The sequence below is a fragment of the Erythrolamprus reginae genome, chromosome 2, assembly GCF_031021105.1.
Source record: "Erythrolamprus reginae isolate rEryReg1 chromosome 2, rEryReg1.hap1, whole genome shotgun sequence".
Classification (NCBI taxonomy): domain Eukaryota; kingdom Metazoa; phylum Chordata; class Lepidosauria; order Squamata; family Dipsadidae; genus Erythrolamprus; species Erythrolamprus reginae.
The window spans coordinates 160,303,295-160,320,537 of record NC_091951.1 but is presented as its reverse complement, the minus strand read 5'-3'; the positions used below and the strand labels follow the sequence as shown (position 1 = coordinate 160,320,537).

At 43.8% G+C, this 17,243-nt stretch overlaps 1 protein-coding gene across 1 annotated transcript in view; it reads left to right on the top strand.

Moving 5' to 3' along the window:
* Nucleotides 1-17,243, top strand: part of BAHCC1 (BAH domain and coiled-coil containing 1) — a 144,485-nt gene that overhangs the window by 119,983 nt on the left and 7,259 nt on the right. The window contains exons 15-22 of the mRNA XM_070736767.1: nucleotides 5,365-5,479; nucleotides 6,781-7,045; nucleotides 10,432-10,626; nucleotides 11,936-12,243; nucleotides 13,101-13,202; nucleotides 14,735-14,867; nucleotides 16,028-16,142; nucleotides 17,182-17,241. Of these exons, the coding sequence (XP_070592868.1) occupies nucleotides 5,365-5,479; nucleotides 6,781-7,045; nucleotides 10,432-10,626; nucleotides 11,936-12,243; nucleotides 13,101-13,202; nucleotides 14,735-14,867; nucleotides 16,028-16,142; nucleotides 17,182-17,241 (1,293 nt within the window). The remainder of the gene's footprint in view (nucleotides 1-5,364; nucleotides 5,480-6,780; nucleotides 7,046-10,431; nucleotides 10,627-11,935; nucleotides 12,244-13,100; nucleotides 13,203-14,734; nucleotides 14,868-16,027; nucleotides 16,143-17,181; nucleotides 17,242-17,243) is intronic.

The window sequence follows — 17,243 nt, the reverse complement described above, 5'->3', positions numbered from 1 at the left end:
ACAATAAAGCTAAGAACCTCAGCTTCAATAAAGCTTTGGAGATGAGATAACTTACTTGTTTCTCACCGTAATAATTCTCTTTGCTGAAACTGCCTATCCTGTTGTTCTTCCCTTCAGCATCCTACCCTGCTCCTTATATTTCCAGAATTCTCTACAATTCTTTCCCACCACATTTTCTGTAAAAAAGGGGGGGAAAGGATAGTATTCAGAAAAAGAGAAGGAAGGAAATAGCACGAGTATCATTTCATTATCCATCAATTAATGGGTTTCAGTGCAATGGAACTATGGGGAAATTTTAATCCCACATTACTAGATCTAAAAGCAGCACACACATTCAAATGGTTCTTTTACAATCTCGCTTCCTGTTGGAACCTAAAACCCACCCCTCTCCAACCACCTCAGTGGAAATTCATCTTACTCCAAATACAGCAAGACTTCTGCTGTTGAGTGGTCTGAGCGAGCGCTGCCCGGCAGTTTCTGGGGCAAATCTCTTTGCACGTAAAATGCAACCCAGCCCAGCTGAAAGAGGTGATTGTCCCAAAGCCCCCTCTGTAGCTAGTGAAGCAATGGGTTGCAGTAAAAGCAGCAGCCAGAAAGTTGCTGGAAGGCATGATAAGTCTAGGAATGTCTCCTCCCTCTCAGTAGAGCAGCCACGGGACATGTGGGAGGGATACACAATAATTATGCCATATTCTCCTCTTCCCCCACAGAGAAATATGTAAAGGAGGGTTTGTTCAATGCTCCGTGATCTGTTTAGCCTCTCCTAAGCAAGATAATTCACCACTGTTGTGCCTGTCCCCCTAAAAACATCTTCTCTGTGTGAGTCTGCATATGCCTTACAGAGAGAACATGCTTTCGATTCTTTCTCAAAAGATAGTTTAATCTACCAGTCATTCTGGATAAGGGTCTGCCATTCCAGAGTAGCCTGGAAAGGTTTGGTTTTGCATCTCCATATAAAACAGGAAATCCTGGAAATCTTTTTGGGTTGGGATAGATAGAGCAACATGCAACGCTCTTTGCTTTTTATGGGGTTTTTTTTTTAGTGCCCTAATTTTTTATGTCCAATTTTCTGCAAAACAAATGGGCAAGCTGTCTCGTGTATGGGGTCTTTTATCAAGCAAGGAGTAAAGGTGCGCCTGTGCATACATGTTTAGTAACCCTGGCTATTCTTATATGTGTGGGGAGAAATTTGTTCTCCTTTTTTTTTTTCACGGCTATCACAAATCCATCTTCATCCAAGCTGCTTCCTGAGGAAGCAGTAAAATTCAATAGAAGCCAGATGTTTTGGCAGCGCATTCCTGCTGTGCCCTCTTGCTCCTGAGAGATGGGAGGAAGAGGGGTCGAGTTCTGGGTTTGAAAGTCAGAAGTAAGAACTTTTGCGAATACCAGATCTCAAGACAGCGGCATCAAGGGAAAGGCACCAGGCCATAAAAAGTTACACCTGCCAACCCATTCCCTTCATATACTGTTCTACGTGCAACCTTAAGGGAATATTGTTGCAGTAAGCCGTGTTCCCATTGTTTACAACAAAGAAACTCTCAGTTCCTGAGGATCAAGGCTAGAGTTTGACCTATTAGCAGAGTTAAGCAACTATCACAGACCGCAAATATTGGTAGGCCCCCAGACGCTTCCTCTAAGCTCTCTGGAGGCATGGAGCAGAGCACGTCCTATCACTAGTGATGGGCAAACCCAACGGTGTTCGGGTTCAGCAAGTTCGGACTAACTTTACACAAAATTCGGCCGAAGAGATTCCAGGGGTGGAGCTTTGACGTCACCGGCAGGTTGCTAAGGACGCCAAGGTGATCACTTCCTGGATTCCATGGAATCCAGGAAGTGATCACCTTGGCGTCCTTAGCAACCTGCCGGTGATGTCAAAGCTCCGAACACCGAACACAATGCCGAACTTTGCCCGAAGTTTGAAAAAATTTCAGGTTCATGTTCGGCATACTGAATACCGCAAAATTCGGTACGGACCCAAATTGTGTGGGTTCGGTTTGCCCATCACTACCTATCACCTGTCTTGAACTTCTAAATTGACCTGGAACTTCAGGTGTGATGGAAAATACCAGTTCATTATGTACCAGTCCAGTCCTTCTGTGCAGCTGGAATATGTCTGGCTTATCTTGCTAACTTTTGCCTCGGGCAATAACTTCTCTCAGGTTGGCTCTTTATCAGGCAACTTCCAAGTTTCATCTTACAGTGCAAGTGTTGTGCAAGGGAATTACATGTTAACATGTATTTGGGATGGTCACTTAAACTTGTTAAAGCCAAATGTGTCCTTCTGAACAAAAATATATGGGCTGTTGTTATATGTGAAAGATTTCAGGATAAGCGAGAATCAGCTAGAAGATGCATCCAGAAAGTAAGCGGGAAGTGAGCAGGATGCCTAGATGAGCAGTTTGGCCAGAAATATTATTAGCTATTTCCTAATATTAGGTAGCATATTTCCTCTGACAGTTTTAACCTAAAGCAAGGGTGTGTGTGTCTGTGTGTGACTATGGCCTCTTTATGACTTGTGGATTTGAACTCTTCGAATTCTTCAGCCAGCATAGCTGGCTCAGGAATTCTGGGAGTTGAAGTCCACAAGGCGTAAGAAGGCTGTAGCTCCCCACTCCTTACATAGAGAATGTCATCATCGCTGGAAAACTGAATGTAGGCTGCCATTCATGGTAAACTTCCCCCAAAATGTTGTCCTATGCCAGTGCTTTTCAGTTATTTTCTGTTCCCCCCCCCCCATAGGAAGAAGTAAACATTTTGCATGCCCCCCAACTCTGCCAAAACACGTATTTGTTTGTTTGTTTGTTTGTTTATTGATTGATTGATTGATTGATTGGATTTATACACCGCCCCTCTCCGAAGACTCCTTGTAGCCCACTTTGCCTGACCTGCCACCCCCAAATTGCACCCCACTGCGAGATGTACATCCTACCTGACACTTGTACCAGTACCTCCGTCGTGTTCCTCGGCGTTGTGTCCAGGGCAGCCCATTCTAAAAGAAAACATCTGGCAAGTTTGAGAAGTTTGATTGAACTCTTTTAGAACAGGCTGCCCTGGACACAACGCCAAGGAACACGGTGGAGATACCGGTACAAATGTCGTACAGGATGTGCATCCTACTCCCTGCAGCAAAAAAAGCCTATTCCCCAGGGTCATATGTCCCCCTTGATATCACTCCATGCCCTCCAGGGGCCCCGCCCCACTATTTGAGAAGCACTGTCCTATGCAGTGTTCCAGTCCAAGGGTAGGCAAAGTTGGCTCTTCTATGACATGTGAACTTCAACTCCCAGAATTCCTGAGCTAGCATAATTGGCTCAGGAATTCTGGGAGTTGAAGTCCACAAGTCATTGTCTAACCCTGTTCTGGTATAAAGAGAGAATGTCTAGGAGATTCAGGTATAGGACATCCAGGAGTCCTTGGGCCCAAGCTACATCTCAGTTACCAAGAGGAGGAAAATATTATGCCATGTTATAACACATATGGTATTTGGTAATATTTATGGAAATATTTTTCATTTTTCTATAACAATATACTTTGATTCCAAATCTTGTGAGCGTCTAGCACTCACCAAAAACTTAGTGTTTAGTGTATACTCAGACATATCTATTGTATAGCAGGAATATATTTCTTGAGCTTTTCATACCTTGTGTTTTTACAATAAAAACAATCATATAGAGTGACAATACAAAGGAGATGTAAACAATTATTACAAAGGGTATTTGTGACTGAACAATTACACTTTACAATGAATAATAGTAAAGCAGATCCATTATCCAATTCTTAAATAAGATGGAGTAGTACACTTTCACACTAACAATAACCATAACTTCCTTCCTTCATATTATTAATTATTTCATTATCATCTTTCTTTGCTGAACTTTTAGAAAATACCCAGGTTTCTAATTTGCTTCAAATACACCACTTTGGAAATAAATTAATGCACATGTTTAATTGCTACTGTCTCCATTTTTACAATTAGGCTTGGAAACTGTTGTCATTTTTTACTTCTCTTTCTTCATTCAGAACTTACAATACTCCTCACTGTGAGTTCAGCCAGTAAATGAAGAATGGAGGAGTCAAACATGGCAACATTTTCCAAGGCCTCACTTTAAATGGAAAAAAGGGCAAGCCAAACAGATACATTTATTTATTTCTGAAGAAGAGGCATGATTTGAGCCATTTGTAAAGTCCACCAGAGTAGAAAGAGAGAATGGATTAGTTACAAAATAAAGTCATGATTTATAGCATGTAGGAAATGTTTATGCCTACTGTACTGTTATGCTGAAAACATATCATCCCACCTTTTAGGGATTTGTATTCTGTAGTCTGGATCTGCTTTATTGTTCTTCACTGTATGAACATTAGACTTATGGATGTTGACAGTCAGGGAGGTTAGTGTTTCTTTATGCGAAGTGATATCTCAGGAATGATCAGTCTACGCATAGACAAAGCGAAAAATATCTAGTAGGAGATAAAAGATTATCATCATAATAATCTGGGTCTAGAATATGTGTGAGTAAATATCTAATGTATACCCATAACATCTCTATCAGATCGCCATGGTTGGCTGTAAATAGTGATGTAGCAGCCTAAAATATACAAGTTTAAATAAATGGAAATAAAAGAGGTTAGGTCTCTTTACAGGTATGCTGTATGTTTGTTGAACTCGGACCACACGTTTCCTGAATAGTTTTTATCCCAGAGCTATACTCGCACTTAACAACGAACTAAAGGGTCACCATCAGTGAACTGTTGGACAATATTACTCGGTCTGTCATGTAGATGGTTGAGTGGTTCAGGGTGGGGAATTTGTAGTGGGTGGGACATTTTATTCTATTTTTAAATTTACCTATTCTGATTTTATGTATGGTAGGACTGGTCTCTGAGTGTCACACGACTTTCGTTGCCAATGACAATTATTTTATTTTATTTATCAAAAATTGCTTAGATCCTGGGCCTGTATGCTTCTCTGTAGCTTATTTAAAATGAATTTACTTTCTCAAACTTGTCAGAGATGAGTTCCTCCTGGTTCGGACCGGTTCAGCCAAACCAGTAGTGAACTGCTGGTGATGTCATGATGTCAGTTGGTGCCAGTCTATGGGAGCTACCATCTTTTAAAAAAAAAAAAAACCCCTAGGTGTGTGTGTGTTCTTTTGTGCATGCAAAGAGGCCAGGTTTCCAGCACTGCACATGGGTCGCTATTTTGTTTTCATCTTTTTTAAAAAGGGAGGGGGGCGGTTGCACTGCACATATGCGCGAAGTGCACGCACAGCCACAAGGCCTGGTCATGCGACACGGGAGGAAGTGACAGCAGCCAGGTAAGTTGGAACCCATCCTTGAAACTTGTATATTCTTTTCCATTCACAGGTCTGTGAAAACCACCTTATCTCTACTGTGTACGGAGCTGAGGGCCGAAGGGGAACCCAAGAAGAAAAAACGGAAAATATCAGAAACAACTTACAGTGGCATCAAAAGTTCCCAGGTACCTTAATATCTATATTTTTGTCTACATTGCATTTGGAGAAGAAATAACTTGTTGCCTTTAGAAAACCAAGATGGACATATTCTTTCCATGGTTTTAAAACTAGTGCGATATTCACATCGGCTGTGAGGATTTAGGGTTCTAAGATGAACCAAGATGGATGGGCAGATGCTCTTTTGGTAGATGTGAGAGGAATATTCACATCTTTTACATCTTACATTTTATGGCACACCTCTCCCCTGCTGTTTAGTAGGATGAGTTATGCTTATTTACCTTGCTTTCAGAATTTGCATGGCTCAACCATTAAATACAAGTACACAAACTATTAAATGCAAGTATAAAAACTATTAAATGCACGTATGATCTAAAGATTCTCAGGAGGCTCAGGGAGCATTGGTCACTGTTTTCAAGTATTTTATTGCCTTAAAAAGAAAATAAAGATCAACTTTTCTTACTAGCATACAAAATAGAAACTAGGAAATGCAAATAAAGACTATAAGGGTTCAGAATCTCATTGAGACAGCATTAAGCAAGATTCGGTTATAGGTAATATCCATTTTATCTATTTGCTAGCCATTTCTACTTTCTTGTTTTTTGCATTAGGGGTCCATTTTTATCTATTAGTTATAGCAGTGTTTTTCAACCAGTGTGCCGTGGCACACTAGTGTGCCGCGAGACATGGTCAGGTGTGCCGCGAAGCTCAGAGAGAAAGAAAGCAAGAGAGAGAGAGAGAAAGCAAGAAAGAGAGAGAGAGAAAGAGAATAAGAGAGAGAGAAAGAAAGCAAGAGAGAGAGAACAAGAGAAAGAAAGAGAGAGAGAAAGAGAGAAAGAAAACAAGAGAGAGAGAAAGAGAGGGAGGGAAGGAGAGAGAGAGAAAGACATAGAGGGAGGGAGAGAGAAAGAGAGCAAAAAAGAGGAAGGAAGGAAGAGAAAGGAAGGAAGGGAGAGAAAGGGAGGGAGAAAAAAATAGAGTGAAGGGGAGGAAGAGAGAGAGAATTTTTTTGTCCAAACTTTTTTTAGCCGCCCCCCTGCCCCCCCCCCCCCCCCCCCCCGCTCAATGTGCCCCAGGGTTTTGTAAATGTAAAAAATGTGCCGCGGCTCAAAAAAGGTTGAAAATCACTGAGTTATAGGCAGTATCCAGTATCCTCACTATTAGTGGTGAGAGAGTCAGCTAAGATTTTTCAATCCTTTCCAACTTCCTGATTCAAATATAGATTTCCCTCCTAACAAGAGGGAAGCAACGGGCAATGAGCATTACTGTGTCTTTTCTACCATTTTTGCTTTTGTTCTTTTTTTTGCAGGAGAAGGTTCGTTGCAAGAAGAGCAGTTCGCAAAGCAAGTTGGCTTCCACAGTGGTACACAAGGCCTCTCACCTCAAGCAGAAAGTCAAAAGCAAAGTCTTGCCCACGAGCATTGGTCCCTTCCGACGGAAAGAGCCCATCCCTTGCACCCGCATCCAGAAGAAACTTTCTCGAACCAAGAGCTCCAAAGCAGCATCTCCCAAATACCCACAGCAGGATCTCACTCCCTTGGAGGCCAAGCCTAGCTCAGGAAATGCTGAAGCAGGTACAGGTTCAGACTGGAGGTCTATAGAGATTCTCAATCGTCCAGGTCATGGTTGACTCAAAAGGTGCTTTGAATTCCCAAAAGACCACTGGACTTTCTTGGTTCTCCCTCTTGAAAGCGTTGCACTTCTCATCCAATAAAAAGAAGCTTCCTGAACTGAAGAAGCTTCTTGGGTGAAAATCGAAGGGAGGAGGGGAAAAAACCCCAAGAAAGTCAAGCTGCCTTTTGGAAAAGCACCATTGGGACATTCAGATTAAGGGGAAGAATCATTTGGCACCTGGGAAGTTTAAGTTTAATCAGATTTGTATGCCGCCCCTCTCCGCAGACTCGGGGCAGCTCACAGCAATAACAATACAATGTAAAACAAATCTAATATTTAAGTTAATTTAAAAAACACCACAAATTAAAACCAATCATACATACTAGCGTACCATGCATAAATTTTATAAGCCTAGGGGGAGGGAACATGTCAATTCCCCCATGCCTGACGACAGAGGTGGGTTTTAAGGAGCTTACGAAAGGCTAGGAGGGTGGGGGCAACTCTGATATCTGGGGGGAGTTGGTTCCAAAGGGTCGGGGCCGCCACAGAGAAGGCTCTTCCCCTGGGTCCTGCCAAACGACATTGTTTAGTTGACGGGACCCGGAGAAGGCCAACTCTGTGGGACCTAACTGGTCGCTGGGATTCGTGCGGCAGAAGGCGGTCCCGGAGATATTCTGGTCCAGTGCCATGAAGGGCTTTATAGGTCATAACCAACACTTTGAATTGTGACCGGAAACTGATCGGCAACCAATGCAGACTGCGGAGTGTTGGTGTGACATGGGCATACCTTGGGAAGCCCATGATTGCTCTCGCAGCTGCATTCTGCACGATCTGAAGTTTCCGAACACTTTTCAAAGGTAGCCCCATGTAGAGAGCATTACAGTAGTCAAGCCTCGAGGTGATGAGGGCATGAGTGAGGGCATGAGTGACTGTGAGCAGTGAGTCCCGGTCCAAATAGGGCCGCAACTGGTGCACCAGGCGAACCTGGGCAAACGCCCCCCTCGCCACAGCTGAAAGGAAGGAAGGAAAGTTGATAATGGGAAACAAGAGAATGCTATTCACAACCCTCCAGTTGTGAGCATGTTCTGTCTATTGCTGCTAAAAGAAGACTCGGGCCTTGGGACAAGTGATGTTTACCTGCATAGCAAAGAGGCGATTAGTGTCCAGTGGATAGTTTCTGAGCTCCAGGCCAGTTAACAGGCCTCCCAGGTATTCATCTCTCCATCGTGCCACTGAGGAAGTACAAGTACAATTAGCTTCTCCCAGGCCCATTCCCAGGCGAATCCACCCTTCGACAAAAGCTCTTATCTTCAACTCTGGTGAGGAGCTTGCCACATAGTATATTTCCTGCTGGCAAGCAGAGGAAGCTCTGAAATTTAAAAATAGCTGCGCACGATGTCCTCTAGTGGGGCCAATGTCCGCTCTCATTTGACTGCAGGCTTATGGCTTCCCCTGAAACTCCTGGGGCATCTTATCAGGAAAGCAATGCTGAGACAGAAATCCTGCTTCCACTCCCCAAAGCCGAAAGAACAAAGACTCATTGTCAAAGGGGCAAGAATCAGGATATAGAAGCCAGGATTGGAAGGGGGGTGGGCGGTTTATAGGCAGTTCAATTGGGAGGCTGACGTCGAAGGAGGGAATAGCTCGGCCAAAGCATATTCAGAGTTCTTGGATTGTTGGCTGGATTTTTTAAAATAACCTTTACTCTGCTGTTTCTACTCCTCATATCCATACAACTTTACCAAATCCTTACACGCCAGGCCTTGCAGCAATAGGTTATGACCTATAAAGCCCTATATGGCATCGGACCAGATTACCTATATGGCATCGGACCAGAGTCTTCGGAAAGGGGCGGCATACAAATCTAATAAATTATTATTATTATTATTATTATTATTATTATTATTATTATTATTACTTGCGGGACCGCCTCCTGCTGCATGAATCCCAGCGACCAATTAGATCCCATCAACTAGACAATGTCGCTTGGCAGGATCTGGGGAAGAGCCTTCTCTGTGGGGGCCCTGGCCCTCTGGAATCAGCTCCCCCTAGAGCCCCACCTTCCTTGCCTTTTGTAACAGTCTTAAGACTCATTTATGTTGCCAGACGTGGGCTGGTAAGACCTTAGTCCCAGGCCAACGAAGGATTGTATGGTTGCTGCATGAATGGGGTGATTGATATTAATATAACTACGGATTTTAGATATTTATGTAATTTTAATTTAATTGGATTTAATCTTATTGTAACCTACTGTTTTTTATATGTTGTAAGCTGCCCTGAGTCTTCGGAGAGGGGCGGCATAGAAATCCCTTTGGTGGGTAAAATGAGGACCCGGATTGTGGGGGCAATAGGCTGGCTCTGTTAAAAAGTGCTATTGCTAACATGTTGTAAGCTGCCCTGAGTCTAAGGAGAAGGGCATCATTAAAAAATCAAATGAATTAATAAAATAAATCCAATAAACAAATAACCAAAGCCAGGGAGTCCTACGTGGGGCACTGATATGAGGGTCACACTTATTTATTTATTTATTTATTTGATTTGATTTGATTTGATTTGATTTGATTTGATTTGATTTGTATGCTGCCCCTCTCCGAAGACTCGGGGCGGCTAACAACAATAAAGAAAACAATGCAACAAACCTAATATTAAAAATAATCTAAAAACCCCAATTTAAGAGACTAATCATACAAACAAGCATACCATGTATAAATTCTATAAGTCTAGGGGGAAGGGGAAAAAAATTCAATTCCCCCATGCCTGACGACAGAGGTGGGTTTTAAGGAGCTTGCGAAAGGCAAGGAGGGTGGGGGCAACTCTGATATCTGGGGGGAGCTGATTCCAGAGGGTCGGGGCCGCCACAGAGAAGGCTCTTCTCCTGGGTCCCGCCAAATGACATTGTTTATTCGACGGGACCCGGAGAAGGCCAACTCTGTGGGACCTAACCGGTCGCTGGGATTCGTGCGGCAGAAGGCGGTCCCGGAGATAATCTGGTCCGATGCCATGAAGGGCTTTATAGGTCATAACCAACACTTTGAATTGTGACCGGAAACTGATCGGCAACCAGTGCAGACTGCGGAGTGTTGGTGTAACACGGGCATGCCTTGGGAAACCCATGATTGCTCTCGCAGCTGCATCGATTGACTTGAAAAGCCTCAATCCTTTTGATAGCCCTGGATTAAGATATTAACCTTAGAAACAATGCAGTGATGGCCTTGGTTTTACTTTGGTGGTCAAAATAAGTGGTATATGACGTTGGAATGATGAAGCCAAGTATCAGAATCCTCTTCTCATCTTGAAGTGGCCCCCTTTCCCCCCCCCCTCTTGCCTCATTTTGTCTTATTTACAGATGACAATCACCACAGAGACTATGAAAGTGACGATGATGGTGGTGGCGGCGGGGATGATAACTTGACGAGTGACAATAGCTCCCCCGTGCACGTAACAGTGAACCCTCCTGTAATTGGCCCTTCTCCTTCCTCCGTGGTGAAAATGGAGGCAAATCAGAAAGCAAAGAAGAAAAAGGAGAGGCAAGGCTTGCTAGGTAATGAAACGAGTTGAAATGAAGCTCTTTTTGGTGAATTGCTGAATCTATCCAAGTTGATGAAGGGGAAGGGCAACGAAGCCTCGTGAAGGTCATGGAGAAATGGCTGAAATTATATCCAGCCCTTTCACCTACTTTCATATCATTTTGTTTGATTTACACTTGAGGGAGGATGTAGAAGGTCTTCTTGTAACCAACAGTTCCTAAGTTCCAATGCATCTTCCCTTTTATTTAAAGGGGCATTTGGGGTCCATAAAAGCCAGATTCTGCTTTTACATGCTGAGCCACAATTTGTAAAAAAAACAAATTATTTTTTTTTAAATGATAGCATTGGCTAGTCTCGCAAACTGCTGATTGATAAGACTCTACTCAAAATTCTGGAGACCTCACCTACAAAAAGATATTGACAAAATTGAATGGGTCCAAAGACGGGCTACAAGAATGGTGGAAGGTCTTAAGCATAAAACGTATCAGGAAAGACTTCATGAACTCAATCTGTATAGTCTGGAGGACAGAAGGAAAAGGGGGGACATGATCGAAACATTTAAATATATTAAAGGGTTAAATAAGGTTCAGGAGGGAAGTGTTTTTTAATAGGAAAGTGAACACAAGAACAAGGGGACACAATCTGAAGTTAGTTGGGGGAAAGATCAAAAGCAACGTGAGAAAATATTATTTCACTGAAAGAGTAGTAGATCCTTGGAACAAACTTCCAGCAGACGTGGTTGGTAAATCCACAGTAACTGAATTTAAACATGCCTGGGATAAACATATATCCATTGTAAGATGAAATACAGGAAATAGTATAAGGGCAGACTAGATGGACCATGAGGTCTTTTTCTGCCGTCAGTCTTCTATGTTTCTATGTTTCTAAAATGGGCCTAATAACGTTACACTTGCCTGAAGTGCAATCTGCGTAAGCAAAATTCCAAAAAGACCTGGATTTTCCCGCAAGCCTGGGGTTTGTTGATCAGATGGCACACTATCAGGATCCGACCAGGAAAGACATGGATGGGGTTTTTTTAACTGCTTTAATTGTTAATTGTTGTTTCAAATTGTTTTGTACTGTTTTTAAGGGGGTTTTATATTGCATTTTATGTGTATTTGGTTGTAAGCCATCCAGAGTCCTCTGGGAGTAGGGCGGCATATAACTAACTAACTAACTAACTAACTAACTAATTAATTAATTAATTAATTAATTAATTAATTAAAATTGAAGCACTGGCTTATCCACTGAGGCTTCCCCCCCCCCCCCCTGCTCTGCTTTGCCTATTTTGTTTCATTGCCATAATCTCTTGGATCTACCCAGGGCCCTGTCGAATCCCCAGCCCCGAAGGCCAAGTGAAAATAAAGAGGCGGCCAGTGAAGCCAGGCTTAGGGAGGCTGGAAAAGGTGCCGCTATGCCGAGCGGGATCGTGTGAGAATTCTAGCAAGAAGAAACTAAAGAGCAAGGCCAAGGAGTTCCACTGTGGACCTGGAACGTCAAGCGCCACCGAGGGGCTCTTCTCCAGCAGCCAGGCCCGCTCCTTTGCAAATCGTGACGATGCGGGAAAACTCAGCAGTGAACGCCTCAAGAAAGCCACACGCAAGAGCAAAGTCCTGCAATCGGCCCTCAGAGTAAGCCCGGGTAGAAAAAGGGACGGGATGTGGTCTTCTGTGAAGGAAGGATTGTGGTGATTTGTTTTGGGCCCAGGGTTATACAGTGTTCCCTCACTTTTCGCGGGGGTTGCGTTCCGAGACTGCCAGCGAAAGTCGAATTTCCGCGAAGTAGAGATGCGGAAGTAAATACACTATTTTTGGCTATGGACAGTATCACTAGCCTTCCCGTAACACTTTAAACCCCTAAATTGCGATTTCCCATTCCCTTAGCAACCTGTTAGATTATTACTCACCATGTTTATTTATTAAAGTTTATTAAAAAAATATTTATTAAAGGTGGACGAATGTTTGGCGACGACATATGACGTCATTGGGCAGGAAAAACCGTGGTATGGGGGGGAAACCGCGAAGTATTTTTTAATTAATATTTTTGAAAAACCGTGGTATAGACTTTTCACGAAGTTCGAACCCACGAAAATCGAGGGAACACTGTACTGGGTAACAGCAGACCTCCGTCATCACAACTATCGTTTGGTTGAACTTAACTGGAATATTAAAGGGCTACTAAGTGCCGCCTCTATGTTGTCTGAGGCAGGCAGGATTCCGTTGGATACCATTTGTTGGGGGTCAAGAGAAAGGGAGGGTCTTGCCTTCTCTTTCTGCTCGAGACCCCCATGTACAATTGGTGAACCACTGTCTGACGCAGAATGCTGGACTCGATGGGCTTTGGCCTGATTCAGCACGGCTCTTCTTAGGTTCTTAGGAAAAGATCTTTTTTGCAGTTGTAACTGTCAACTTAGCTACATTGTAGTATGGTAAATATTTGTCCGCTGCATGTTGTATTTGATTATTTTGTCCTTATTTTCTTTGGGCAGAGAAAAAATGGAGCACTGACCCTCTCTCCTCGCAATGCCAAGGCCATCCTCAGCAAGGGCAAGAAGCTGTCTAAGGTTAAGAACAAGGTGGTCAGCAAGCAGGTAGGAAATGCGAAATGCCTGCTGTAGTGCAGGTCTTGGGATAGGTCAGGTACAGCTGAACTTTTATTACCCCCAAAAAAGAGGCAAGCAAGCAAACCATGGTGCAAACCATTTAAAACACACACACATAAACACACAAATAATTGATATAGTATTAAGATAGTCTGTGGAATTGTAGCAATTTCATCCCTGAAATGTCATGAGATTTCAATTCTCTTATCTGAAAACTTATATCAGTGGGTTACTGTGTGGGTGCAGTGTTCCCTCTAATTTTTTGGGGGGGTGGGCGGAAAAGTATAGTGTCTGAGCGGCAGTCCCTTCGGGACTGGGCGGCACAGAAATAATAAATAAATAAATAAATACTGTGTGTCTATAACAGTGAGCTCATAATAGGGCAACTCTATCAATATCAAAATGCCACTTAAATAGTTGAGCTAGTTTCAAACTAGATTTTGATTTTCTTTCTCCCTTCCTTACTCCCATTCTTTTTCTTTCTCTTTTCCTTCCTCTCTTTTTTCTATCTGTTTCTCTCTCTTCCTCTCTCTCTCCTTCCCTCTCACTCTTTCCCTCTCGGCTTCTGGGCAGGTTTGGAAAACTCTGAGTTGATGATGATTTTTAAGTGAGCGATTGCTCACTGCTCAGCTTAGAGGGAACTATGTGTGGGTGTGCAAAATAACAGCCCACTTGTAGAAGTTTTCAGATCAGAATATGCATGTGGACCGCGCCCTGCAGAATCTATGTGAAAGCGTCACTGGCACAGCATCCTGCCCCTTTTATTCCAAGCTAAGAAGCTCTTCAGTCAAAGGCCAGAGTGATGCTATGGGCTAAGAATGAATTAAGGCTTCGAAGAGACCTGGCCCTAGCTAGTTTGACATTAGCGTTGTGCATAAGAGGCCTGCTTTTGTAAAATAAGTGATAGTATGATTTCTGACAGTCTCAAAATGGGTGAGCAGTGTGGTCAGGCAGTAGGAAAGGCAAGTAGGATGCTTGGCTGCATAGCTAGAGGTATAACAAGCAGGAAGAGGGAGATTGTGATCCCGCTATATAGAGCACTGGTGAGACCACATTTGGAATACTGTGTTCAGTTCTGGAGACGTCACCTACAAAAAGATATTGACAAAATTGAATGGGTCCAAAGACGGGCTACAAGAATGGTGGAAGGTCTTAAGCATAAAACGTATCAGGAAAGACTTAATAAACTCAATCTGTATAGTCTGGAGGACAGAAGGAAAAGGGGGGACATGATCGAAACATTTAAATATGTTGAAGGGTTAAATAAGGTTCAGGAGGGAAGTGTTTTTAATAGGAAAGTGAACACAAGAACAAGGGGACACAATCTGAAGTTAGTTGGGGGAAAGATCAAAAGCAACGTGAGAAAATATTATTTCACTGAAAGAGTAGTAGATCCTTGGAACAAACTTCCAGCAGACGTGGTGGGTAAATCCACAGTAACTGAATTTAAACATGCCTGGGATAAACATATATCCATTGTAAGATAAAAATAAGGAAATATATTTTGCTTCGCTGTATAGTGCAAAGGCCGGGCAGTCAGTCGGTTGATGGAGAGTTTTGCCATTGAGGACCATTTTGAGTTTGATGACAACAGCAGCTTCTCTGAAGAGGAGGAGATGCTCCCCACTGGCACAGAGGAAGATATGACCTCTGGTAAGTCTCCGCACACACTACGACCAAAAAGTACCCTTGGGTGAAGCAGTTAACAAGGCCTGATGAACTACTATTAGCCATTTAATGCAGTAGCCAAGAACAAAAATAAACAAGGATAATGATGAGAAAAAGCGCTAGAGATGGAATATGGTGGGGCTGTATAGCTCCTAAAGTGAAATCTGAAGGCAAGATAAGGGTAGCTCAGAAAATTGAAGTGGGGTTGTGCAGATCAAAGCTGCTTTGATCTCTGCCTGAAGTTTCCAAATACAGTGATCCCCCGTTTATTGCGTCCCCAACCATTGCGAACAGGGTACTTCGCTATTTTTCAACCCGGAAGTCAAAAATACCATCTACGCATGCGTGCCGGGCACGCATGCGTAGATGGCAGCGGCTTCCCTGGGTCTTCCCCCTCTTGCTGGCGTCAGCGAGGAGTTTCCCCACCGCCCACGCAAACTCCTCGCTGCCGCCCGCCCTTCGCCCGCCCACGCCGTTCATTCTCGCCGCTTTTGAGCTGAGTCCGGGAGCGAATTCGCTCCCGGACTCAGCTCAAAAGCGCCGATAGCAAGCGGCAAGGAACGGCTTGTCTCGGCGCTTTCGAGCTGTCAGCTCGAAAGCGCCGAGACAAGCCGTTCCTTGCCGCTTGGTATCGCCGGTTTTGAGCTGAGTCCGGAAGCGAATTCGCTTCCGGACTCAGCTCAAAACCGCCGATAGCAAGCGGCAAGGAACGGCTTGTCTCGGCGCTTTCGAGCTGAGTCCGGTCAGCTCGAAAGCGCCGAGACAAGCCGTTCCTTGCCGCTTGCTATCGGCGCTTTTGAGCTGAGTCCGGAAGCGAATTCGCTTCCGGACTCAGCTCAAAAGCGCCGAGAGCCAGCGCCCCCCGGACCCCCAACCCGGGTTTGGGGGGCTGCTAGGAAGCCCTCCATGCCGGCGGCAAACAGCCGCCCCGCCCCCAATCTTCAGCTCCTCGCTAGCGCTGTGGGAGTAAAAACACCGTCTGCACATGCGCAGACGGTGTTTTTACTTCCGCATCGCTACTTCGCGAAAACCCGCTCATTGCGGGGGCTCCTGGAACGGAACCCTCGCAACGAGCGGGGGATCACTGTATAAACACATCAGGAAGAGAATTAACCATGGATTCATGCTTTGTCTTACGGTTGTAGCTCAGTCTTGTACCATCCTCAAAGAAGATCTTCAGGATGGATTGCGTGTGCTTATCCCCAAAGAAGACAGTCTGCTCTACGCTGGCAATGTGAAGAGTCTGCAGCCACCTGACATGTAAGGACCTGATTCCTATGCATCCATCACTTAGAATTGTAGGCTCTTTTTTTTCCTTTGCATTCCAGGACCTTCCCTTCTATCCCTTACTATCCCACATCTCTATAAGGCTTATAGACAATTGCAGTAACTGATTACAAGAAACCCAGGTACTTCCTTCTTACAATAATTAATCCAAGGCACCTACTGCAACATTAGTCATTCTGGGTCCTCATCTGCAAATAGAGTTAATTGGCGATCTCTACCATATCCTCTCCCAAATCAAATTCTGGGTCATCTTCTTCCTCTTTCCATTAGTCAGAACGAAAAATTGCATTTGTTCAAGATCCCATCTGGTTCCAAGGACTAAGTCTGGAAAAATCCCTCTTCTTTATGAGTTTCTTATATGATCTTGGGCGAGCTGGAGTATGCATGGAAGTCAAACCATTTTACTGAATCTAAAATATGATTCATGGGAAGTATTCTAACACAATTCTCGGGAGTGTGTGTGTGTTCACCTCTAAGTAAATCCTACTGAATTCTGTGAAACGTTAGGGCAAAGAGCATGAGTAATACTGAATATATGAAAATGTGTGTTAGCAATATTTAGTGTTCTTACTCATAGGATTGGGAAGAGGGAATTACAATTCAGCACATTGTAGAGTGGTGTAACATTTCTTTCTTCCTAAATTTTAAACACATGCTAACGCTCTTATTTGATCTGGGACAGGGGCAGGCAAAGTTGGCTCTTCTATGACGTGAGGACTTCAACTCCCAGAATTCCTGAGCTAGAATGATTGGCTCAGGAATTCTGGGAGTTGAAATCCATAAGTCATAGAAGAGCCAACTTTGCCTACCCCTGATCTGGGAAGTAAATAGCCAGCACCGTGCACTTCCATTGTACTGCGCTAGTTCAAAAGGGAGGACTCTTGCCAACTAAAAATTGAGCTGCTTGTTGTTAAATACAGTATCTCTCCAAATGAACCAAACTAGCTTCTCTTCTCCATCTTTTCTCAGATCATCATCCGTGTAAATGCTTGTCACTTATTTGTTTTCACAGCTACAGCATTGTCATTGAGGGAGAGCGGGGGAATAGGCAGAGAATCTATTCCCAAGAGCAGC